Raw genomic sequence first — 22236 nt, 5'->3', positions numbered from 1 at the left:
AGTGCTGTGAAATCAGTTAGCCCGCAAAGCCGGTGAAACGGAAGGACGGAAATACGTCCAAAGCCATCTCGGTTCGTTGTCACGAACAAACGTGCAGACTTAGCATGTTTGTTTGTGTGAGAATTTAAGCTGGGTTTCCATTTATGGAAAGCAGAAAGGTTACGGATTAGCGAATCAAAATCCTTGCGATTGTAGGTTAAGGTTTCGGTTGACATTTGGTTAGGTGAAATGTGCGTGATTTGTTGTTGCCTGTTACCAATCAATTAGGTACCGAAGAACACATAAATTAATCAACTATCATATACTATTGTAAGAAGACCATTTTTGTCAATTAAATGTGACAGTTTCATCTCTTGCTTCCACAACACACAATTGCAAAAAGAATGCTCTGAAAATCCCACATTACGTAACCTGGAAGCAAACTACAAACATCTGTATGCCACACACCCAGATCCCTGTGGGTTCCCAGCGGACAAACCCCCTAAATATTTCATCAGACGATAGTAACAGAACATTCCAAAGCGAACACCTCACGCATCCGCCCACCCATCGTCGTCGTCATCGTTGGTCATTTCCTTCAAGTAAATATTATTCATATTCCAAAAATAATTCCACCGGGGTCATGCGTCCTCTAGGTGTACCAACCTTCGCATTCATTCGTAGACAAAGACACAAAAAACGGGGGGTTTGACCGGAAGAGGATTTTATGACTGCTGCTGCTGCTGCTTTCATCATCATAACCGGTATCACGCGAGGAAAACCACACATGGTGGAACATTACTGTAAGTACTAACTCTTTGGTGGCCAGAAAAGTTTTCTCGGAAATTTGGAAACTGCTGGGAGGATTGTTATAATTGTTATTCATTATTTTCAAAGCGATCATTGCGTAAAAACCCAACCTATTCCGGGTGCGCGACGTTAGGCATAAACACTAGAGTGACGGGAAAAAAATGACCCCTATCGGCCCAACCCTGAGTCGATTCCTAGTCCCACCAGGAGTACTTGCACCAAATTTGAAGCAAATCGGACAAATCTAACTACCGGACCAACGTGCCTGAAGTTTGTATGGGAATTTTCAACAATTTACATGGAGAAAACCCACCAGCTCGCATTTTCGCCGCTAGGTGGCACTGTATGCATCGTATTATCACTGTAAGTGAAAAAAAGAAAGATAATTTAATTGTCTGGAACTTTGTCGAAGACTGCTAGTCAATTCGGCTTTGTTAAAAGAAGTTATTAACCTAGCGATTATTTCGCAAAAATTTTTAGTTCGTGTGAATCGAGTACTGATACACAACCATGCACTGTTAGGCCCCATGCAAAACTGACTCAGACATCACTGCGTTAAAAGTTTAATAACTTCTTTTAACAAAGCCGGATTGACTAGCAGTCTTCGACAAAGTTGTAGGCAATTAAATTATCTTTCTTATTTTCACTTACAGTGATAATACGATGCATACAGTGCCACCTAGCGGCGAAAATGCGAGCTGGTGGGTTTTCTCCATGTAAATTGTTGAAAATTTCCATACAAACTTCAGGCACGTTGGTCCGGTAGTAAGATTTGTCCGATTTGCTTAAAATTTGGTGCAAATACTCCTGGTGGGACTAGGAATCGACTCAGGGGTGGGCCGATTGAGTTTTCAAAACTTCATCACTTTTCTGGGCAGTCTAAGAAACACGTTAGACATATTTCACAAAAATATAAGAATAATAGCCGATTTCAACCTTAAACTCGTTTTTTGGCTAAGAAAAAAAACCATACCTTGCTATACCAAACCTTCGTATAACTTAAACGAGAGACAGCAACATGAAAAATGTCATGCGATTACATTTATCCCTCACTAGTATAGATTTTTTCTCTATTTTTATCGTGGATGTGCTTTCTTCATTTAACTTAACAGTTTTGGTTAAAGCACATTTCAAGCCTATTAGATGTATTACCATTACAATTGTATCCAAATATTGAAAAATAAAGCAAAATAATGAACAAAAACTAGGTTTCGGAACCTATGGAAACAATATCAACATTAGGCTACGGATGTTACGTTTGTGACGATATCTCTTTGGCTTCGGTATCTCGTTACAGTACACGCAAAAACTCTCTTTCGTATTAGACAATTCCCGTAGTTCTATCTTGGATGGGTTTAAGAATATAATCATTGACCTGAATAATATGGGAAATAATCAATTTAGAAGCAGTAATATTCGTATATTCGCTTAATGAATAATAAAATGCACCATTCTTTGTTTCATGAGCTGTTCTTCTAACTTTATTTTCTTAGACTATTGCACAATGTATGTATGTAAGAACTAATCTAAATTAATCTACGTTATTCATACCCCAATACAAATGAGATTGATTCTAAACAAGAGTGTTGCAACTATTTTAGTCATTCGCAATTTATCGGTCGCACGTCGAGAAATTACCGCAAGCTGAGTTTGCGCATGCCAAGTATTCGGTCTGCTTCTTTTATTCGAGCAAAGCTTTCTTCAAGTTTAAACAGGACAATAAAAAGTTGATTGAGTTCGATCAGCTTCCAGTATAATTATTCAACATCAAAAAAAAGTTTAAACATTCATGCTCTTACCACCCGATGCTATCACCACAAAAAACGGTCCTTTAGGTGATACTTCAATATGATAATTTATGCCTATCGTCCATTATGCCAATAGTTCCTTATGCCTAACGTCCATTATGTGTAACGTATTTATGCTCAAAGTATTTCAAAAATGTTCGCCGCCGCAAAATGCGTAAAAAAAATTACCTAACGCGAAAAATAGAGATATTGGCACCGATTTGTCGACGATCCATAAAGAAAACGTCGATAAGTGAGATAAACCTCATGTAATGTGAAACAAAAACATCCTCCATAAGTATAGGTCAAATATGGGTTACTTATGGGAGCCACTCTATCAAGTACTACCAGTTTTTGTTGAGTAATTAATAGTTATATTTCATTTTGTTACATTGTTTCCTATAAAGAAAATTGGACGAATACTGTTTGTGCTGGAGGGCACAGCAGTAATTTTGATATTATTTATTCCCAAGGGAAAAATTAGATTACTCCAATTTTTGCATTTGGGGCACAAGACCTAACTTGAATGAAGTTGGATTTTCATGTTTCGAATTCATCTCATCAGTAATTCGCACCAACTTGGGCCCAAAATAGACGATGTATCTAAACTAGCAGCCAAATTAGCACTAGGGGGTGGGCGTAGCGTAGTTGGTAAATCGATTGCCTTGTACGCAGCGCACCTGGGTTCGATTCCCGACCCCGCACATAGGGTTAGAAATTTTTCTTAAGAGATTTTTCTAACCCGAAGAGGCGAATGACCTTAAACCTCTATAATTGAAATAATAAAAAAAAAATAAAAAAAAATTAGCACTAGTTACGGCACTATTTCCAAACAGTTGCACGACATACATGACGTCCAAAGCAACTGGTGAATGCCTAATGATGTCCCGGGAAGCAAATCCAGAAGCGTTCGTTACCGCTTTCTCGTCAGCAAACCAGAGCTTCTGACTTTGCCTCCCGCCACATCATTTGGGTCTTGCCAGTTGCTTTAGGCGTCATATATGTCGTGTGACTGTTAATTCACGAAGTTTTAAATTCAGAAGCTCAAGAGTAAAAAAAACAAGAATTCGTTGATTTAGACGTTTGGAAAGGCGCTTTAACCTAGGCTTAATGAGCCAGGGCTAGGTGTAAATACCTCTGTCCCATCCCAAAGGACCAACGGAGTGACATTAATCTTCTTAGCAAAGTCACTCCCAACGTTTCATTCTAACCCCCTATAAACTGAAACGGTCGGTACGGTTGTCCTCGTTTCTTCCTCATTCAAGTTTCAAAACGATTCGTTGGTTGATTTATTTATTAAATGAATAATTCAATTACCGTATAATATTGACACATCTTCAAACCCAACTCTGCACAGTAGGCCTGGCCGTTTTAATATTTGCGACATATTATAATATGCTTCAAATATTAATGTTGACAAGAAAAACGCTAAAGAATAACTGCGGTGTTTTCCAGGATGCTTTTCAATACTGGCTGTGTAAGGGTTAGAATAGAATAGAATAGAATAGAATTCGTTGATTTAGACGTTTGGTGATTAGCTCATGCGTTACAAGATCAGATTCTTGATTATTTCTTCATACGATTCGTCGGGAAAGAGACCAACTAAAGTTATTTTCAGCAGAGCACAAGGATTAGTTTATCGACTTCGGGTAGATTTCGTACACGTTGTATGTGTGCGCTCGGAGAAAGCGAGGCAGTGGCGGGCGTATCACGAGACTGGTGACTCAAGATCGACGAGTAACTTGGAACCTATGATGCTCGTGATGATCTCTGAATCAGACATTCGTGAAGTTGGCGAATTAAAATATAAAATGGCTCAGGCTTAGATAAACTAAAACTTAGGTAACAAATCAGTATCAGTAAAATCAGACTAAATTCTTGGAAATTTACATTTCAAGGAATTACACTCAAGATTTTTCACGCGGATTTTTTACTTTACGCGGTTTTTATTTACGCGGATTTTTGAATTTACGCGGTATGCATTAACATTTTGAATGCATTTTGAATTTACGCGGTATGCATTTCCATCAACGCGGATTCTTAAATTTACGCGGTCTTCATTTACACGGATTTAGAAATTTACACGGCCTGTATCCCCCACGTAAAAAAAACCTGAGTGTATTCAGAAATGAAATACATTCAGGTTTTTTACACAGAGGGGGTATGGGGTACGCACCACGTAAGAAAATAGCGATAATTCATATCCAAGATGGCGAATTTCGGTTAACACCACGAACTATTATCAATATAAGGTTCAGTTGAAATCTGTTGTTAGACAGAAGCCAAAAATTTATGTTTGGAACCCTTGTGACTCCAACCTAGCGCCTCCCGTTGTCACAAAACATTTGAATTCTGTTCAATATTGGGCTTAGTTGAACGAGGTTGGTAAGTAGATGACGTGAATTAGTGATTGGCATCATTTTTAAGTACAAGATGAAGACCTCGGGCTGCCATCAAACACCAGAAACAGATATCAGTATAAGTTTCAGTTGATAAGAAACCTTTCAAAAATTACGTAACGCTTTTAGGGGGTTGGGAAGGGGGTACGACATGTTGTGACATAGGGGCTGGGGGAATAAGCTACATCGTTACGTAACATGTTTTTACCGATTTTTTTAATGAATATGTTAAGTAATAGAGGAAAGGGGATGGAGAAATTTGTGACAATTTGTTACATGGAGGAAGGGGGGAATTAATTTGGAGCAATTTTTGCTTTACATAATTTATGAATGGTCTCTAGGTGCTGTTTAGTAGAAGCTAAAAATTGATGATTGCAACCCTTTTGAATTCAAAATGGCGGCTTCCGGTTACTATTAAAAAACCAAAATTCACACGAATATAATGTGGTTTTTGTTTGAGGCAAAACTGAGTCAGTTTATAACCCCAACTGCTGTCAAGGGACCATTCATAAATTACGTAACGCTTTTAGGGGGGGAGGGGGTACAACAAATTGTGACATGTTGTGACATAGGGGGGAGGGGGAGTTAGCTAGATCGTTACGTAACATGTTTTCACCGAAGAAAAAAAATTTTTTTTCTAGAAATTTGTTACGTATTAGGGGGGGAGGGGCGGGGGTGAAGAAATTTGTGACAATTTGTTACATGGGGGGAGGGGGGAGTCAATTTTGGGCAATTTTTGCGTTACGTAATTTATGAATGGTCCCCAAAATGTATGAACTGACAGCGGTTGGGGTTAGAACCTGACTCAGTTTCAGGTTCAAGTAAAAACGCCATTTGAAACGGATGTGGTCAGCAATGCGTGATTAGAGCCTTCTTGAAATTAAATATGGTGGCTTCCGGTTACTATAAAACACAACAATTTATTTCAATATAAGGCTTAAGTGAAAGGTGTTGGTGAACAGATGGTAGCAAACGATGAGAACTATTACTTTTCTCATATAGAAAAGTCATTGCATTGCGCTCAGAATTTTTTTAACTTTTTGCCTTTCTCCTATAGAAAGGCTATGCAATCACTCTGAAAACTGAAACACTTTTTAGCCAAGGTCCAGAGGGCTGAGTCTTATATCCCGTTCGACTCAGTTCGGCAAATGTCTGTGTGTGTGCGTATGTGTGTACGTATGTACGTATGTGATCAAAAATATGGTCAAGGCTCCGAAAATGGCAACCACAGGCGAAGTTATTTTTTATCAAATTTTGCGTCAAACTGTTTGTTTTCCGTATGTATATAAGCTCTAATATTAAAAAATATGAATGGTGATCCTAGAAAAAAATTCATGTCTGTCATTTATGAAAGTTTGTTGATGCTACTTGCATGACCTGAAAGTGACTAAAAGACCGTAAGGAGATAAAAAGGTAGCCAAAATCCATATTTTGAACTTTTTGCTTGCAACCACATTTTTCTATCGTAGTCTAATTTAAATTTGATGATATTGCTTGAAAATTTTTGATGAATATGGATTATTGCTTATTTTCAGTTGTGAAGTAATGGAAACCAAATAACTTGTAACGTGACAGATCAAAAATTCAAAAAAGTTTTGTGGACCACACCAACAGCGTGCATACAATGTCTAACCTGCATTTTTTCCTACTACTTTGAGTCTACTTTTTGAAACAGTATTGTGAAAACTTTAAAGTTTTATTAATTTTTAAGAAAACACAGATTATCTTATGTAACGTGACAGATTTTTTCTGCTGTAAAGCAATTCTATCAAGTTTGATTCAATTGCGTCAATATTGGTGACCATCTTTGATTCTGATGAAAGCTTTTACGTTTCATGATATGGGAGACTAAGTATTGTTCAATATTAAACAAACAATTTTTATTCAAGAGTAATACTTAAAAAGGGCGTATGAGATCTTGAATGCACTACTTTCAATATATATTTTTCGAAAATCGCCATTTGTGCAGCAAAACTATATGATAGCGAATTCTAGGGAATTAATTGTACTTTTTTTTGGTGAAATTTTTCAAAAAAAAAAACAAAAAATGTTAAAAATGCAAATATATTGTTAAAAAAAAATGAAAATACAATTACAGAAAAACAATGTTTTTTTTTGTTAACGAAAGCCTGTAAACTGATGAAACTATAATTGCACTATTAGGAAGTTATTAGTAAGAAAACATTTTTAACTTCAAGTATTCTTCTAAATATCTTAGTATTTGCCAGTCATAAATATAATTTTCTTATACAATATTAATACTAAATATGATTTCGAAGCAAAATGCTCTTAAGAATGTTTTTTCGAAATATTTTGATTTTTTTCAACAAAAATATCTAGTAGTGAAAATACGCCCTTGTAATAAATTACTCACAAATACCAAACGCAAAAAACAAAACACGTTTAAAATTTAATTGCAAATAAAAAAAACCTTTAAAGTATAATTTCATCGTAGAGAAAATAACAATAAAAAGTTTTAACATATTTCAATAATTATTTTAATTCTGATTTTTTTTTAAATAATTTAGTTATAGAATGTATTTCAAAATGGGGTTTCAATTCAAAATGCTCACGAAAAATTATCCTTCGAAATGCAGATGTTTTCAAGTTATTTTGGATTTTCTTTTGACATAATATGTTACTTCGTCAAATTACGACCCTTTCAAAAAAATTTCGCGCTTGTTCATCAAAACCAATATGTTTTTCAAAATAAACATGAAATTTCCCGTTAATACTCAGTTTCTAGATTAAGGATGATCTGTGTACGATTGTGTTGATATCCTTGCTTCAATGAAAATACAGAACTGTAACGTGACAGATTCTGGTTGTAACGTGACAGATCATTGAGAATACTCCATAAAATCGAAAACAAAGTTTTTCTTCAGGAAAACTATATTTCAAGCTCTTCCTTGCTTTCTAAGCTTCAACTTACAACTGTTTTCATGCAAATTTGGGGGCCAACGGAACAGACCTTTTCTATTTAGTCGGGCAACCTCCAAACTGCGAAAATTGTGTAACGTGACAGACGTATTAAAATGACAATAAAGTGAAAACGGTTCATGATAGAAAAAAACTTTCTGTAGAAAAAATATGCGGTTTAGTGCCCTTAATAATGTGCAGTTGTGATAGAATATGGTTTTATTGTTTTTGCTGACTTATCTTATGAAATATGCGTAAAAATGTAACGTGACAGACAGAAGCCTTGACCATATGCACATCGGTTACCGACTTAGTCTCAAATTAAAGGGGCAACGTTCCCATAGGCTGCTATTAAATTTCATTCAATTCCGACTTCCGGTTCCTGAGTTACGGGTTGAAGAGTGCGATCGCGCTTAAAATTCCCATATAAATTGGTATCAGTATGTTATCTAAAAGATGCAAAATCTCATAAAATGTGTTCTAAATTGCTTGGATTTATAGTTTCAGCTTGCTGGTTCCCAATAAAACTCACATTGGACACCTTCGGCGGAACCGGAAGCTTCGGGAAAGTGGCTAAGTTCCTGAAGTGAATTCACATCTGCTTCTTAGAACTGTCAGACTCTATTTTCTCAAATTAAGTCTCAAATGAAAGCAACAGCATCAGGTGACTGCTATTAAATTTCATTGCAATCAGTGTTCTGGTTCCCGTGTTACGGGTTGAAGTATGCGGTCACATGCGAAATTCCCATACAAACCGGTATAATAATTTTATCTAAATGATGAAAAACTAATTGTAATGAGTTTCAAATTGCTTTAAATTATTGGTCCAGATCACTAATTGCAAATCAAAGTCTCTTTGACCACATTGAGAACTGTTGAGGATCCCAGCAATTCGAGGCAATGACCAAGTTCCAAAACTAGATTCACACCTGTTTCTCATATATTGCTGACTCGATTCTTACAATCTTAGTCTTAAATGAAGGGTATGGTATTCCCATTTATTGCTACCGAATTTCATTTGAACGAAGTATTGGTTCGAGAGTTGAGTAAAAAAATCCGATCACACGTGAAATTCCCATATAAAACATTTTACCTTTCTCTTATAGAAAGATTATGAAATCACACTGAAAATCGACTGCTTAACTGAGGCGCGAAGGGCCGAAACTCATACCGTTCTGTGAAATCCCATGACTTTGGAAGAAATCACTTGACACGAGAGACACAAGAGCAAGATTAACCTTTACGAACAACGAGGATGAAGATGGACTGTGACAAGCATATTTAACATCCACTGTGCAATGGCAGTGCTGCCAACACAGCAAGTATGCCATAAGCAGAATTAGCGAGGTGTAAGAGACTAGGTGATTAGGTCTTCGTGGAGTTCGGGAAATGTGTGTGTGCTTATGAGTGTGTATGTGAGAATGTATGTACAAGCACACATTGGTTACTCGAAGATAACCGAACCGATTTTCTCAAATGAAAGGTTGCTATAAAATTTATTTCTGATACGATATCCGGTTCCGGAGTTACTGGATGAGAAGTGCGGTAATACAGTGAATCCCCATATAAACTGGACCCACCATGATAACTAAATGATGCAAAACTTCTTAAAATTGGTGTTAAATTACATAGATTTGCAGGCCGAAGTGGCTTTGATCACATTGGCCAACTTCCATTGTTCACAGTTCATTTCACACCTATATTTCTCAGAAAATTCTTGACAGATCTCCACCATCTTCCAAATTTAATATGATTGGTGCAATGCTTCAATTGGCTGCTGTTGAATTTCATCCCGATAAAGCTGCTCCTTCATAATACTTAAACGGTTAAAAATCATAAAATGTGATTATTGCAACCACGGTAAATAAATTAATTTCGACCGGAGTTCTGGAAACATTGCGCATAGCGTCAAATGAGCTTATTGGTGGATACGCGAAAGTATATTGATTACAAAGTATGTTCTGCTATAGTACGAAGCTCCTGATGACATGTGAAAAATCCTCCTTAGGGTGAAATATAGCATAGTGCTTTCGCATAGGCCTGCTAAGCCAAGACAAGTTTCGGCTTCACTGTGTCTCATCGGCATAAACAGAACTTCTGCTCGAACGGGACATCACGTTTGATCAGTCGTTCGATTGAAACACATAGTGTGTTTTAGTTTTAAGGGATTTGCGTCAAGCCGGTGCTAATGTATTCCGACGATAAGTTAGTGTCGGTTTCTGATGAGGCGAAGCGGAAACGCAACATAGTATGAAATAAGGATTTGTGCCCTCCTGTACAAAGACTGGTTTTTACCAACAACTTTTCACCCTAATGAGAAATTTTGGTTTTTACAAAATTTTCCTCCTTAGGGTGAAATATAGCATAATGCGAAAAAGAACATTTTTCACCGTTGTACTAGAATTTTATTATCTCTACTCCCAGGATTACAAAGCTTGATATTTATCGCCAATCGTGACACCATGGCCAACAACGGGTTACTCCGTTTTTTCACAGAAATATATCTACGGAATCATGACTCAATGTGAACCGGGCAGACGCACCGACGTTCGATTTCGTAAATACGACGCACACGCTATGTCACCACCTTTCCCACTGTGGCAACTGTCGGTGGTGACTTGGCAATTAATTGTTGTCCAAACCATCATGCTAATTACCACGGTTATCGCCTGAAGACCCCCACCCCCTACCACATTCATTTAGTTATCACTATTTAGAAACAGCAGCGCGGCTTGACGTGTGACAGCAGCAACGGGAGCGAATCCAAACGACTCCCGCGCGCATCGCGTATACCAAGTTCAAGTTCACTTACTTCTCACCCGCACCTAGGCTCCGTAAATAGCCGACTCGCTGTCATTCAATCAGTAAGACGAAGCAAGTAGGGAGCAGACAAAAAATCAAATCAATATCGGCCGTGATGGAAGAAAATGAAAAAAAAAACACTACAACGGCTTCCCTCCCATATGGGTTGGTGGTTGGTGTGTACTGTGTACCGTACATTATACCATATATTTTACTTAGTTCCAAACAATTGTACTCTAAGCTGATATGCAATTATGGATAGTATGGGCGGCGGTATACAAGTAGTAAGTTATTTGTTGTTTCTTTTTTTCGATCAGGGAAGGATAATCACTGTCTATTATTCCAGGGTCCATCAGCAGTGGTCGTTTGTTAGGTGGAAGCTTGCCACATTAGATTGATGGACAATGTAGATGTTTTAATGGAATATTTGATGCCTTTTCGTGGTTGATGTCTTGTTCTGTGGTGCTTGGAAACAGGACGATGGAAATCGGCGAAAGAAATATTCCATGTGCTATTATTGGATTGAGCAACTGCTAAGGAAGATGCGCCTATGTTAGCCCTTGGCCCTATTAGGGAGAGTGCCGAACTATTTCATTAAAATCTGGTCTTTTAATCGATAAAATTCATGTATGTGTATGTAGTAAAAAGCCACGCTCAATTCAAAGCGTTACAAGTAAACATATAGTTGTCGGAATTTGTTTATCAGGTAACTTTCATATTACCTACATGTTAGCGGAGGACCAAACCAACAGAGACCAACAGAGGCATTTACGCGCATTCCGTGGAGAACCGGGAATATCCTTCCAGAAATAGATTACTAAGTTGGGAAAATTATAGAGCCATAGTACTCAAGTGAGAGCAAGGATGTGAAATATAGAGATTCGGAAAAAATCTAAAATCAGGCTAAAAATCTCACGAACTAATCTTTTGTCTTCTGCTGGTAGGAGTGCCCAAATTTAACGTATACCCATCAAATGCCCAACAATATTCCACATTCCTTAAATTTTTTTAGAATAACAGGAACTTTTATCAAACTCATAAAAGCGTGATAGAAAGATTTTTCGGTATTATCTGCCGTAGAAGAGGGCTCACGAGTTAGCTATAATTTTTTACAGGGCCGAACCGGAACCAATATTTTTTTTGAATTTCAAAGGTACCCGCACGAAGCATGTCACGTGGATAGTCTCAAACCGTTCTTGGTGAACACGACGAAGATGAAATTTTAGTAACGTTTCAATGCAGATTGGATGATTTTCCTCTGTTTTCATGGTTTCATATGGATAAAGGTAATCAAGATGGAGGGTGATCGAGGTAGTGATCCTCATTCGAGAACATTATAGTTACAGCACATACTTAAAACGAAACCTGAAGTTAGCAAAAGAACACAAGCAACAGGTAAGGGTGTAGGTGTATAACTCTAAAAGTGAAATCAGTGTTAAAGACAAACTAACAAAACACATCAATACCAGTACTAACTTAGTTCCTCTCGCATAAACTCCGGTCCACTGTCTCCGCTATCACCGAAACTTGTCGGATCCGAGTTGGAGGCACTTTTCCGACTGCTGATTTTACTATCGAAGCCGATACCGCCGTCGTCGCAGCTGCTGCTTCTGCGATCTGCCTCCTCCTCCTCCTCTGCCTCCTGTATGACCTCCGTTTTGGCTTCCGGAGTTCGGCGGTGTCCCGTCCGCCTTAAGCGTTTCAATAGTTTCGCTAGTATTTTTGCACTCACTGCCGCATTCAACTTGAGTAGTCTTAAAGTTTCTTCCGGTTTGATCGGCTCGTCAACGTTTGGTATAAGTATAATCTTCATTTGGTGTGGTGATTAAAGTGGCCACGACTACGAACGAAGGGCTAGGTGTTTCGTTTCTAGGTTGTATCGTTATAGTTTTAGACCTTTTCAAACTTGATTTCTAACACTTATGGATGCTGCGAAGATATTATTTTAGTCATGGAAGAGCAATTAAAGAATTCTGAAAACCAAAGATTTTGGAGATTAACGGCACATAGATGAGCTCACGTAAAAAGAGCGATATTTTTTCGTATCAGGGTGTCCCATATGTTCTGTATAATCCAGAGCTATCTTAGAAGAAGATGGATTTTTGCAAATTTATTTTTCTAAATTTTTTTAAAGCGAACTCCACATTGAAATTTTGTTTCGAAAAATAGCGGACAATTTCAAGATTAACATTATATTTTTATTATTCACAGGTCACCCAAATAACCATAAGTATTAAGCCATTGCACAATGTTGGCAATACATTTGAACTAATGTTGCATTAAAACTCCATTGTAGCAAGCTCTATATTAGCATCATAAATACATACATTCACAGTCGATATATACCATTATCGCTTGCTCTGTATACGTATATAAAGCTGATGTTATGCGTACATGCTTCAGGGATCCTTAAAGCATGTATACTTTACATGTGCATTTGGTGCCTTTACAGAGCAATAAAAATCTGATATAATGCTATTGTAATGTAATTATATTCGGCATATTTTTTTTCATTCGAACACATTACGAATTTCGCGCTAAATCGTATTCAGAATTGGCAGCACCCTCTCAGATTTTAATGAAACTTTCTGCACATGAAAACTTTGTCACAAAAAGCCACTTTGCATACTTTGTTTTTCCGGAAATGATCTAGATTGTCTTTTGAAAAGGGTCAATTTTTTTTACCAATTTTTTTCAAATGGCCGTAGTCTAAAAATGACAAATCCTACAAAAAAATGTAGTAGGAATAATTTTCACAAAATTAGTCAATTTTTTTTAATAAAAATATTGAAAAAAATTATTCATCGACATTCATTGACACTGAAAAAATTCAATTTTAGAAATTTAATGTCGATTTACAAAAAATTGAGGTATCTTTGATTTGGATGAAATTTTGTTCCAAGATAGGTAATTATGTTCCCTACCTACCATAAAAATTGAAGTTGGACACTTTCAAGGAAAAAAAGTTACTTAAAACAAAAACTTTTCCATGCCCAAACTGTTTTTTCATCAGTGTATTTTTATTCAGGGTCCACAGCCCAGAGACCCGACCCCAGAATCCCGAGGAGAGAACCCAGACTCCCGATTCCATAGCCCAGAGTCCTGAGGAGAGAGAGACCAGAATCCAGAGTCGCGAGTTTTTATTTCAAAATATTGAGGCGAGTCTAGAGTCCAGAGCTCAGCGTCGAGAATGCAGAGTTCATAGCGCAGCGATCAGAATCCAGAGTTCCGAAGACAAGAGTCCAGAATACAAAGTTCCGAGTTCAGAGTGCAAATTTCAGAGACCAGAGTTCTGATGCCAGTGCCCATAGTCCAAAACCTAGAGCCCAGAGACCCGAAACCAGAGTCTAGAGTTCTTATCCCAAAATACTGAGCCCAGAGTGCTCAGCATATAATCCAGAGCCCAGGGCCCGAAATCCAGAGCCCTTAAGCCAAAATAGTGAGACCAGAGTTTAGAGTCCAGATTCCAGAGCTCAGAGTTCAGAATCCATAGTTCAGATTCGATAATCCAGAGTTTAGATTCCCTAGCCCAGCGACCAGAACCCAGAGTCCCAGGGAGAGAGCCCGGAGTCCAGAATTCAGAGTCCCGAGTGCAGAGTGCATAGTCCAGAGTTTAGAGTCCAGAGCCCATAGCTCAGAGACCACAGTCTACAGCTCAGAGTCAATAGCACAGAATCTCGAGGCGAAAGCTCAGAATCCAGAGTTAAAAATGCAGAGTCCAGAGTGCAGGGAACAGAGTTAGGAATCCTCGGTCCCGAGCCCACAGTCCTCAACCCAAATTACTGTGGCCAGAGTCCAGAGCTCCGAGACCAGAAACTAGAGGCTGAAATACTTAACCCAAAATACTGAGGTAAGAGTTCAGACTCCAGAGCACAGAGCCCAGAATTCAGAGTCCATAACACAGAATCTCGAGGCGAGAGTCCAGAACTCAGCTTGAAGAGTGCAGCATCCAGAGCTCAGACTTCAGAAACAAGAATCCTGAGACCAGCGTTTAGAGCCCAGAAACCAGAGTCCTGAACCCCAAAATACTGAGCCCAATGTGACGAGTTCGGAGCCCAGAGTCCAGAGACCAGAATTCAGAGTCCCAAGGAGAGAGCCCACAGTCCAGAATCCAGAGACCCGAGTGCAGAGCCCAAAGTTCAGAGTCCATAGTCTAGAGTTCAAATTCCAGAGTGGAGGATCAAGACCACAGATACCAGAGTCCATGGTTCAGAGTCTAGAGTGCATAGTACAGAAATTCGAGGTCAGCGCCAAGAGCCAATCATCCAGCGATGAGAGTCAATAGTTCAGAATCTAAAGTTCAGTGTCCATAGTGCAGAGACCAGAACCAAGAGTCCCGAGGGGAGAGCCAAGAGTCCAGAATCCAGAGTGCAGATTGCAGAGTTCAGTATCTAGAGACTAGAGTTCGGATTTCAGAGTCCAGAATCTAGACTGATTGGGTATTTTCGGAATGATCTTGATGAGTAGGTGCAAGAGCTTTATGTTTGACGCTATGTTGAAATCCTACAAAAAAATGTAGTAGGAATAATTTTCACAAAATTAGTCAATTTTTTTTAATAAAAATATTGAAAAAAATTATTCATCGACATTCATTGACACTGAAAAAATTCAATTTTAGAAATTTAATGTCGATTTACAAAAAATTGAGGTATCTTTGATTTGGATGAAATTTTGTTCCAAGATAGGTAATTATGTTCCCTACCTACCATAAAAATTGAAGTTGGACACTTTCAAGGAAAAAAAGTTACTTAAAACAAAAACTTTTCCATGCCCAAACTGTTTTTTCATCAGTGTATTTTTATTCAGGGTCCACAGCCCAGAGACCCGACCCCAGAATCCCGAGGAGAGAACCCAGACTCCCGATTCCATAGCCCAGAGTCCTGAGGAGAGAGAGACCAGAATCCAGAGTCGCGAGTTTTTATTTCAAAATATTGAGGCGAGTCTAGAGTCCAGAGCTCAGCGTCGAGAATGCAGAGTTCATAGCGCAGCGATCAGAATCCAGAGTTCCGAAGACAAGAGTCCAGAATACAAAGTTCCGAGTTCAGAGTGCAAATTTCAGAGACCAGAGTTCTGATGCCAGTGCCCATAGTCCAAAACCTAGAGCCCAGAGACCCGAAACCAGAGTCTAGAGTTCTTATCCCAAAATACTGAGCCCAGAGTGCTCAGCATATAATCCAGAGCCCAGGGCCCGAAATCCAGAGCCCTTAAGCCAAAATAGTGAGACCAGAGTTTAGAGTCCAGATTCCAGAGCTCAGAGTTCAGAATCCATAGTTCAGATTCGATAATCCAGAGTTTAGATTCCCTAGCCCAGCGACCAGAACCCAGAGTCCCAGGGAGAGAGCCCGGAGTCCAGAATTCAGAGTCCCGAGTGCAGAGTGCATAGTCCAGAGTTTAGAGTCCAGAGCCCATAGCTCAGAGACCACAGTCTACAGCTCAGAGTCAATAGCACAGAATCTCGAGGCGAAAGCTCAGAATCCAGAGTTAAAAATGCAGAGTCCAGAGTGCAGGGAACAGAGTTAGGAATCCTCGGTCCCGAGCCCACAGTCCTCAACCCAAATTACTGTGGCCAGAGTCCAGAGCTCCGAGACCAGAAACTAGAGGCTGAAATACTTAACCCAAAATACTGAGGTAAGAGTTCAGACTCCAGAGCACAGAGCCCAGAATTCAGAGTCCATAACACAGAATCTCGAGGCGAGAGTCCAGAACTCAGCTTGAAGAGTGCAGCATCCAGAGCTCAGAGTTCAGAAACAAGAATCCTGAGACCAGAGTTTAGAGCCCAGAAACCAGAGTCCTGAACCCCAAAATACTGAGCCCAATGTGACGAGTTCGGAGCCCAGAGTCCAGAGACCAGAATTCAGAGTCCCAAGGAGAGAGCCCACAGTCCAGAATCCAGAGACCCGAGTGCAGAGCCCAAAGTTCAGAGTCCATAGTCTAGAGTTCAAATTCCAGAGTGGAGGATCAAGACCACAGATACCAGAGCCCATGGTTCAGAGTCTAGAGTGCATAGTACAGAAATTCGAGGTCAGCGCCAAGAGCCAATCATCCAGCGATGAGAGTCAATAGTTCAGAATCTAAAGTTCAGTGTCCATAGTGCAGAGACCAGAACCAAGAGTCCCGAGGGGAGAGCCAAGAGTCCAGAATCCAGAGTGCAGATTGCAGAGTTCAGTATCTAGAGACTAGAGTTCGGATTTCAGAGTCCAGAATCTAGACTGATTGGGTATTTTCGGAATGATCTTGATGAGTAGGTGCAAGAGCTTTATGTTTGACGCTATGTTGAAATCCTACAAAAAAATGTAGTAGGAATAATTTTCACAAAATTAGTCAATTTTTTTTAATAAAAATATTGAAAAAAATTATTCATCGACATTCATTGACACTGAAAAAATTCAATTTTAGAAATTTAATGTCGATTTACAAAAAATTGAGGTATCTTTGATTTGGATGAAATTTTGTTCCAAGATAGGTAATTATGTTCCCTACCTACCATAAAAATTGAAGTTGGACACTTTCAAGGAAAAAAAGTTACTTAAAACAAAAACTTTTCCATGCCCAAACTGTTTTTTCATCAGTGTATTTTTATTCAGGGTCCACAGCCCAGAGACCCGACCCCAGAATCCCGAGGAGAGAACCCAGACTCCCGATTCCATAGCCCAGAGTCCTGAGGAGAGAGAGACCAGAATCCAGAGTCGCGAGTTTTTATTTCAAAATATTGAGACGAGTCTAGAGTCCAGAGCTCAGCGTCGAGAATGCAGAGTTCATAGCGCAGCGATCAGAATCCAGAGTTCCGAAGACAAGAGTCCAGAATACAAAGTTCCGAGTTCAGAGTGCAAATTTCAGAGACCAGAGTTCTGATGCCAGTGCCCATAGTCCAAAACCTAGAGCCCAGAGACCCGAAACCAGAGTCTAGAGTTCTTATCCCAAAATACTGAGCCCAGAGTGCTCAGCATATAATCCAGAGCCCAGGGCCCGAAATCCAGAGCCCTTAAGCCAAAATAGTGAGACCAGAGTTTAGAGTCCAGATTCCAGAGCTCAGAGTTCAGAATCCATAGTTCAGATTCGATAATCCAGAGTTTAGATTCCCTAGCCCAGCGACCAGAACCCAGAGTCCCAGGGAGAGAGCCCGGAGTCCAGAATTCAGAGTCCCGAGTGCAGAGTGCATAGTCCAGAGTTTAGAGTCCAGAGCCCATAGCTCAGAGACCACAGTCTACAGCTCAGAGTCAATAGCACAGAATCTCGAGGCGAAAGCTCAGAATCCAGAGTTAAAAATGCAGAGTCCAGAGTGCAGGGAACAGAGTTAGGAATCCTCGGTCCCGAGCCCACAGTCCTCAACCCAAATTACTGTGGCCAGAGTCCAGAGCTCCGAGACCAGAAACTAGAGGCTGAAATACTTAACCCAAAATACTGAGGTAAGAGTTCAGACTCCAGAGCACAGAGCCCAGAATTCAGAGTCCATAACACAGAATCTCGAGGCGAGAGTCCAGAACTCAGCTTGAAGAGTGCAGCATCCAGAGCTCAGAGTTCAGAAACAAGAATCCTGAGACCAGAGTTTAGAGCCCAGAAACCAGAGTCCTGAACCCCAAAATACTGAGCCCAATGTGACGAGTTCGGAGCCCAGAGTCCAGAGACCAGAATTCAGAGTCCCAAGGAGAGAGCCCACAGTCCAGAATCCAGAGACCCGAGTGCAGAGCCCAAAGTTCAGAGTCCATAGTCTAGAGTTCAAATTCCAGAGTGGAGGATCAAGACCACAGATACCAGAGCCCATGGTTCAGAGTCTAGAGTGCATAGTACAGAAATTCGAGGTCAGCGCCAAGAGCCAATCATCCAGCGATGAGAGTCAATAGTTCAGAATCTAAAGTTCAGTGTCCATAGTGCAGAGACCAGAACCAAGAGTCCCGAGGGGAGAGCCAAGAGTCCAGAATCCAGAGTGCAGATTGCAGAGTTCAGTATCTAGAGACTAGAGTTCGGATTTCAGAGTCCAGAATCTAGACTGATTGGGTATTTTCGGAATGATCTTGATGAGTAGGTGCAAGAGCTTTATGTTTGACGCTATGTTGAAATCCAAGATGGCGACTTCTGGACGTAAATTATTACGATTACACTTTGGATTGTTTATCTTCGCACAGAATTTGATACTGTTTAACTTTGACTTATACAATTGATCCATAGTGATCATTTTACTAGAACTGATCTTCACAACTGTTGTTACTAGACTGCTTCAGGGCCTTAGTTTTATAGTACTGTTATTTGGTATGAGTATTGATGCAGGTAAGTTACAGGTAACCGACGTAATATGCCAAACGAATACCAAATTTGTTACTGATACTTTTTGCATGCATCAGGCAACTAGCATTTGGATTGGATTCTGAGATGATTATAACTTTCGTTGGGTTAGTTTTCGATAATAATACATTAAAAAAAATCAGTTTGGACAAGAAAAAGTTTTTTCCAAATAACATTTTTTTGACGGTAGGTAGAGAATATAATAACCTATCTTGGAACAAAATTTCATCCAAATCAATTGTTTTTTTGGAAATCGACTTTAAATTTTTAAAATCGTTTTTTTCAGTGTGGGAGTCGAAGAAGAATTTTTTCAATACTTTTATTGACAAATTTGACTAATTTTGTGAAAATTATTCCTACAACATTTTTTGTAGGATTTGTCATTTTTAGACCGCAGCCATTTGAAAAAAAAATTACCCTTCTCAAAAGACAGTCTAGATGATTTTTGGAAAAACAAAGTATGCAGAATGGCTTTTTGTGACAAAGTTCTCATGTGCAGAATGTTTCTTTAAAATCTGAGAGGGTGCTGCCAAAATTTGTTCGAGTTGGTGCGGAAATTTGTCATATGCAATATATCCCAGTCAGCAAAAGCAGCGCACTTACCGTGAAGGACCTCTGTTCGAGACTTACTAATGGTAATTTTCGTACCGAAAAAAACATAAGAAATCGTTGCAAGCCAATTGCGGAAAATGACAGCCAATTGAAGCTTTCCAATAGCATGAGTAGTGCCAATATTAGGCTTTTAAATTTGACATTTGTGTGCTGGTGCTATATAATAGCGTTAGTTACGCAGAAATGGGCTGTCAATCTCTGCACAGCAATAGCACAATATTTCGCCTTTTCTGGCATAATACCAGCATTATATCAGAATATATGACTTAACGGCTCTTCAAGACGTTATAATGCTTATTGGTTACATGGGTAGTACATGGTTTAACATATTAATCTTGAAAACAATAAGCTGTGTCCAAAAATATACTAAGATTACCATGAATAGTGACATTAAAGTCAACTCGGTTTGCAGTACAAAATATTATTAGAATGTCAACACTACGCGAAGGTGAAGCATGTCGATAAAGCGGACGCACGATTGTTTAAAAAACAACAAGCTCCGGTAGCAAATTTCTCAAACCGTTAATCGCGAAAATGATGAACAATTTTCATTTGCTTCTAATTGTCGCTGTGAAATTATCCGCGTGAATACACTTTTAATTAGGTAGCAATAAATTTTTTATCTTTACAAAATTGATGTGCTATTACTTTCTGGGACTGTCTGTGTAATTGAAAGAGCTACTGAGTTACCACACACAGCAAAGCGATTGCAGGTTTAGCTCTAGACCAAGGGATTGATCGTTACAACAAAATTATAATAGTTAAATAACACTTAATTCCGGGACATTTGCCCACCTGAATTTTTTCACTCCAAATGCTTTCGGTCAACACATGCATAGCCATCCAAACAAGCTTACCCGTGTACAATAGCCTACAAGATAATATATTATTCAAAAGAAGAAAGAAAAACAACCTCAATTACAAGGACTCCGATAACGAGGCTGACACAGTATGGCGCAACTGTTGACAATATGTTTGTGCCATTTTTAAGCACGAATCCCCCACCCAAAAAAAATTATACCTATATGCATGACCAGTTATAAGTGGTAACCAGGTGAGTCATAAGTGCTCGAGGAGGCGACGGGGAAAAACGCCCGATAATAATTGAAGCAGACAGCTGATAATTCTGCCTTTGTTAGACCAAAAAAAAAACGCACATTTATTGGTGATTTGATGCGACCCAGCAACAAAGATTAAGGGTGCAGGAAGATATGCATATCGGAATACTAACTTGATTCCTTGGCACAGTAAGAATTTTTGAGCTCATACTGCTCTGGTTTGTTGGCATAGATGTCAAGCGCTGATCTGCCAAGAAAGTTGACAGAAGCTGGAGCCCCGATTAGGGAGAGTTCTAAGTATTACACTATCACCAATGTTGTCCAGTATGCTAACGAAAAAGGCAGTGAACTCAGTCGAAATAACAAGTAAGGTCTAGGGGCGGAATGTTATTCACGATGTTGTCTCGGAATAACATTTTGCTAGCACTGAAGATTATGAAAAAAGCTGAGTGGGTAATGTCTGTGAAATAGCCGAGGTGTCGTGACTCTACTTCGGACTGTTTTTTTTCCAAGCTAATGATATTCAATGGAAGCTTAAATCCTTTCGGTTTGCTTTGGCAACAAAATGATATGGATGTTAGGCCACACATCATCCTGAGTAATGGTCTCGCCGGAGAGAAATTTGTCAGCTCTTCGTCATTTCAAATGGCCAGCTGCATCGGACGGGGGATAATGGTGGTATTTTTGTTTCCAAGGGCTGTGTTGCCTGCCAGTTCTAATATTTCGGCGGCAAGTAGCACTTTCTCAGCAGACGGTGGATTCTGCCGAGGAAAAACTGGATATCGGCGCAAAACAGGCGGGATTTTGTGTTCCTCTTCACTTTTCCCCCTTTACAGCCTCCACAACGTGTGTGTCGTGTGCCAGCACGAATGTAACACACGAATGATACCGCACTCGCATACAACCCCCTGTTTTGTAATCGGTTCAGGTTACGTTCGAGGCCAAATGGGTTGGCCATCGAATGAAATAAGTTCACTTCCATCGTCAAAGAAGTGGAGCTTCGAACAAAAACTGTTCAAGATTTGCGACTCGGTGCATGAAATTAACGGTAACCAATCAGGAATGAGCTTCAATCAGATAATTCAAGACCGGTTTTTTCGATGTGTGTATGATAATTTCAACCCGTCGGAAATAAAAATAATAGTTGGCGAAGGAAAATATCTCCAAATTTTGTTCTTGGTTGAAGATTTGATAGCGCTGATAAGGGCTAATTTGTTTTCCAAAGAAAATGTTCTCTGGGTGGGGGTTTTTTGTTCCATTTTGCCCTCGATACTACCAAGGAGCTGCACAAACTAATTCTCTCCCGGTGTTACAATACAGTCTCCGGACATCTGACAAGTGTATGGCTTTTTAGTGCTTCGAATTCTCCTCGTCAGTAACTAACACCAACTTAATGCTAGTTAGATAAGCCCAAACCAGCACCAAATTGGCACCACTAAAACCCAAAAAATCACACGTCTAGCGTGAACGCTAAACAACTGTCTGGTACCGAGTGATGTTTCGATAGAAAGTACCAGGCGCTTGGTTCTTATACCAAAAGACAGTTTCGGTTCACATTCCTCGTCGGCCAACGAAACCTCTGTGCTTTTT

General features: G+C 39.4%; 1 protein-coding gene across 1 annotated transcript in view; it reads right to left on the bottom strand.

The window, feature by feature from the left end:
• Positions 1 to 22236, bottom strand: part of LOC131684832 (uncharacterized) — a 50101-nt gene that overhangs the window by 22856 nt on the left and 5009 nt on the right. Inside the window, exon 2 of the mRNA XM_058968035.1 lies at positions 12173 to 12625. Coding sequence (XP_058824018.1) covers positions 12173 to 12509 — 337 coding nt within the window. The 5' untranslated portion in view covers positions 12510 to 12625. The remainder of the gene's footprint in view (positions 1 to 12172; positions 12626 to 22236) is intronic.

The sequence above is a fragment of the Topomyia yanbarensis genome, chromosome 2 (assembly GCF_030247195.1).
Source record: "Topomyia yanbarensis strain Yona2022 chromosome 2, ASM3024719v1, whole genome shotgun sequence".
Classification (NCBI taxonomy): Eukaryota; Metazoa; Arthropoda; class Insecta; order Diptera; family Culicidae; genus Topomyia; species Topomyia yanbarensis.
The sequence above is the reverse complement of the archived record's forward strand: the minus strand, read 5'-3'. Positions and strand labels throughout refer to the sequence as shown.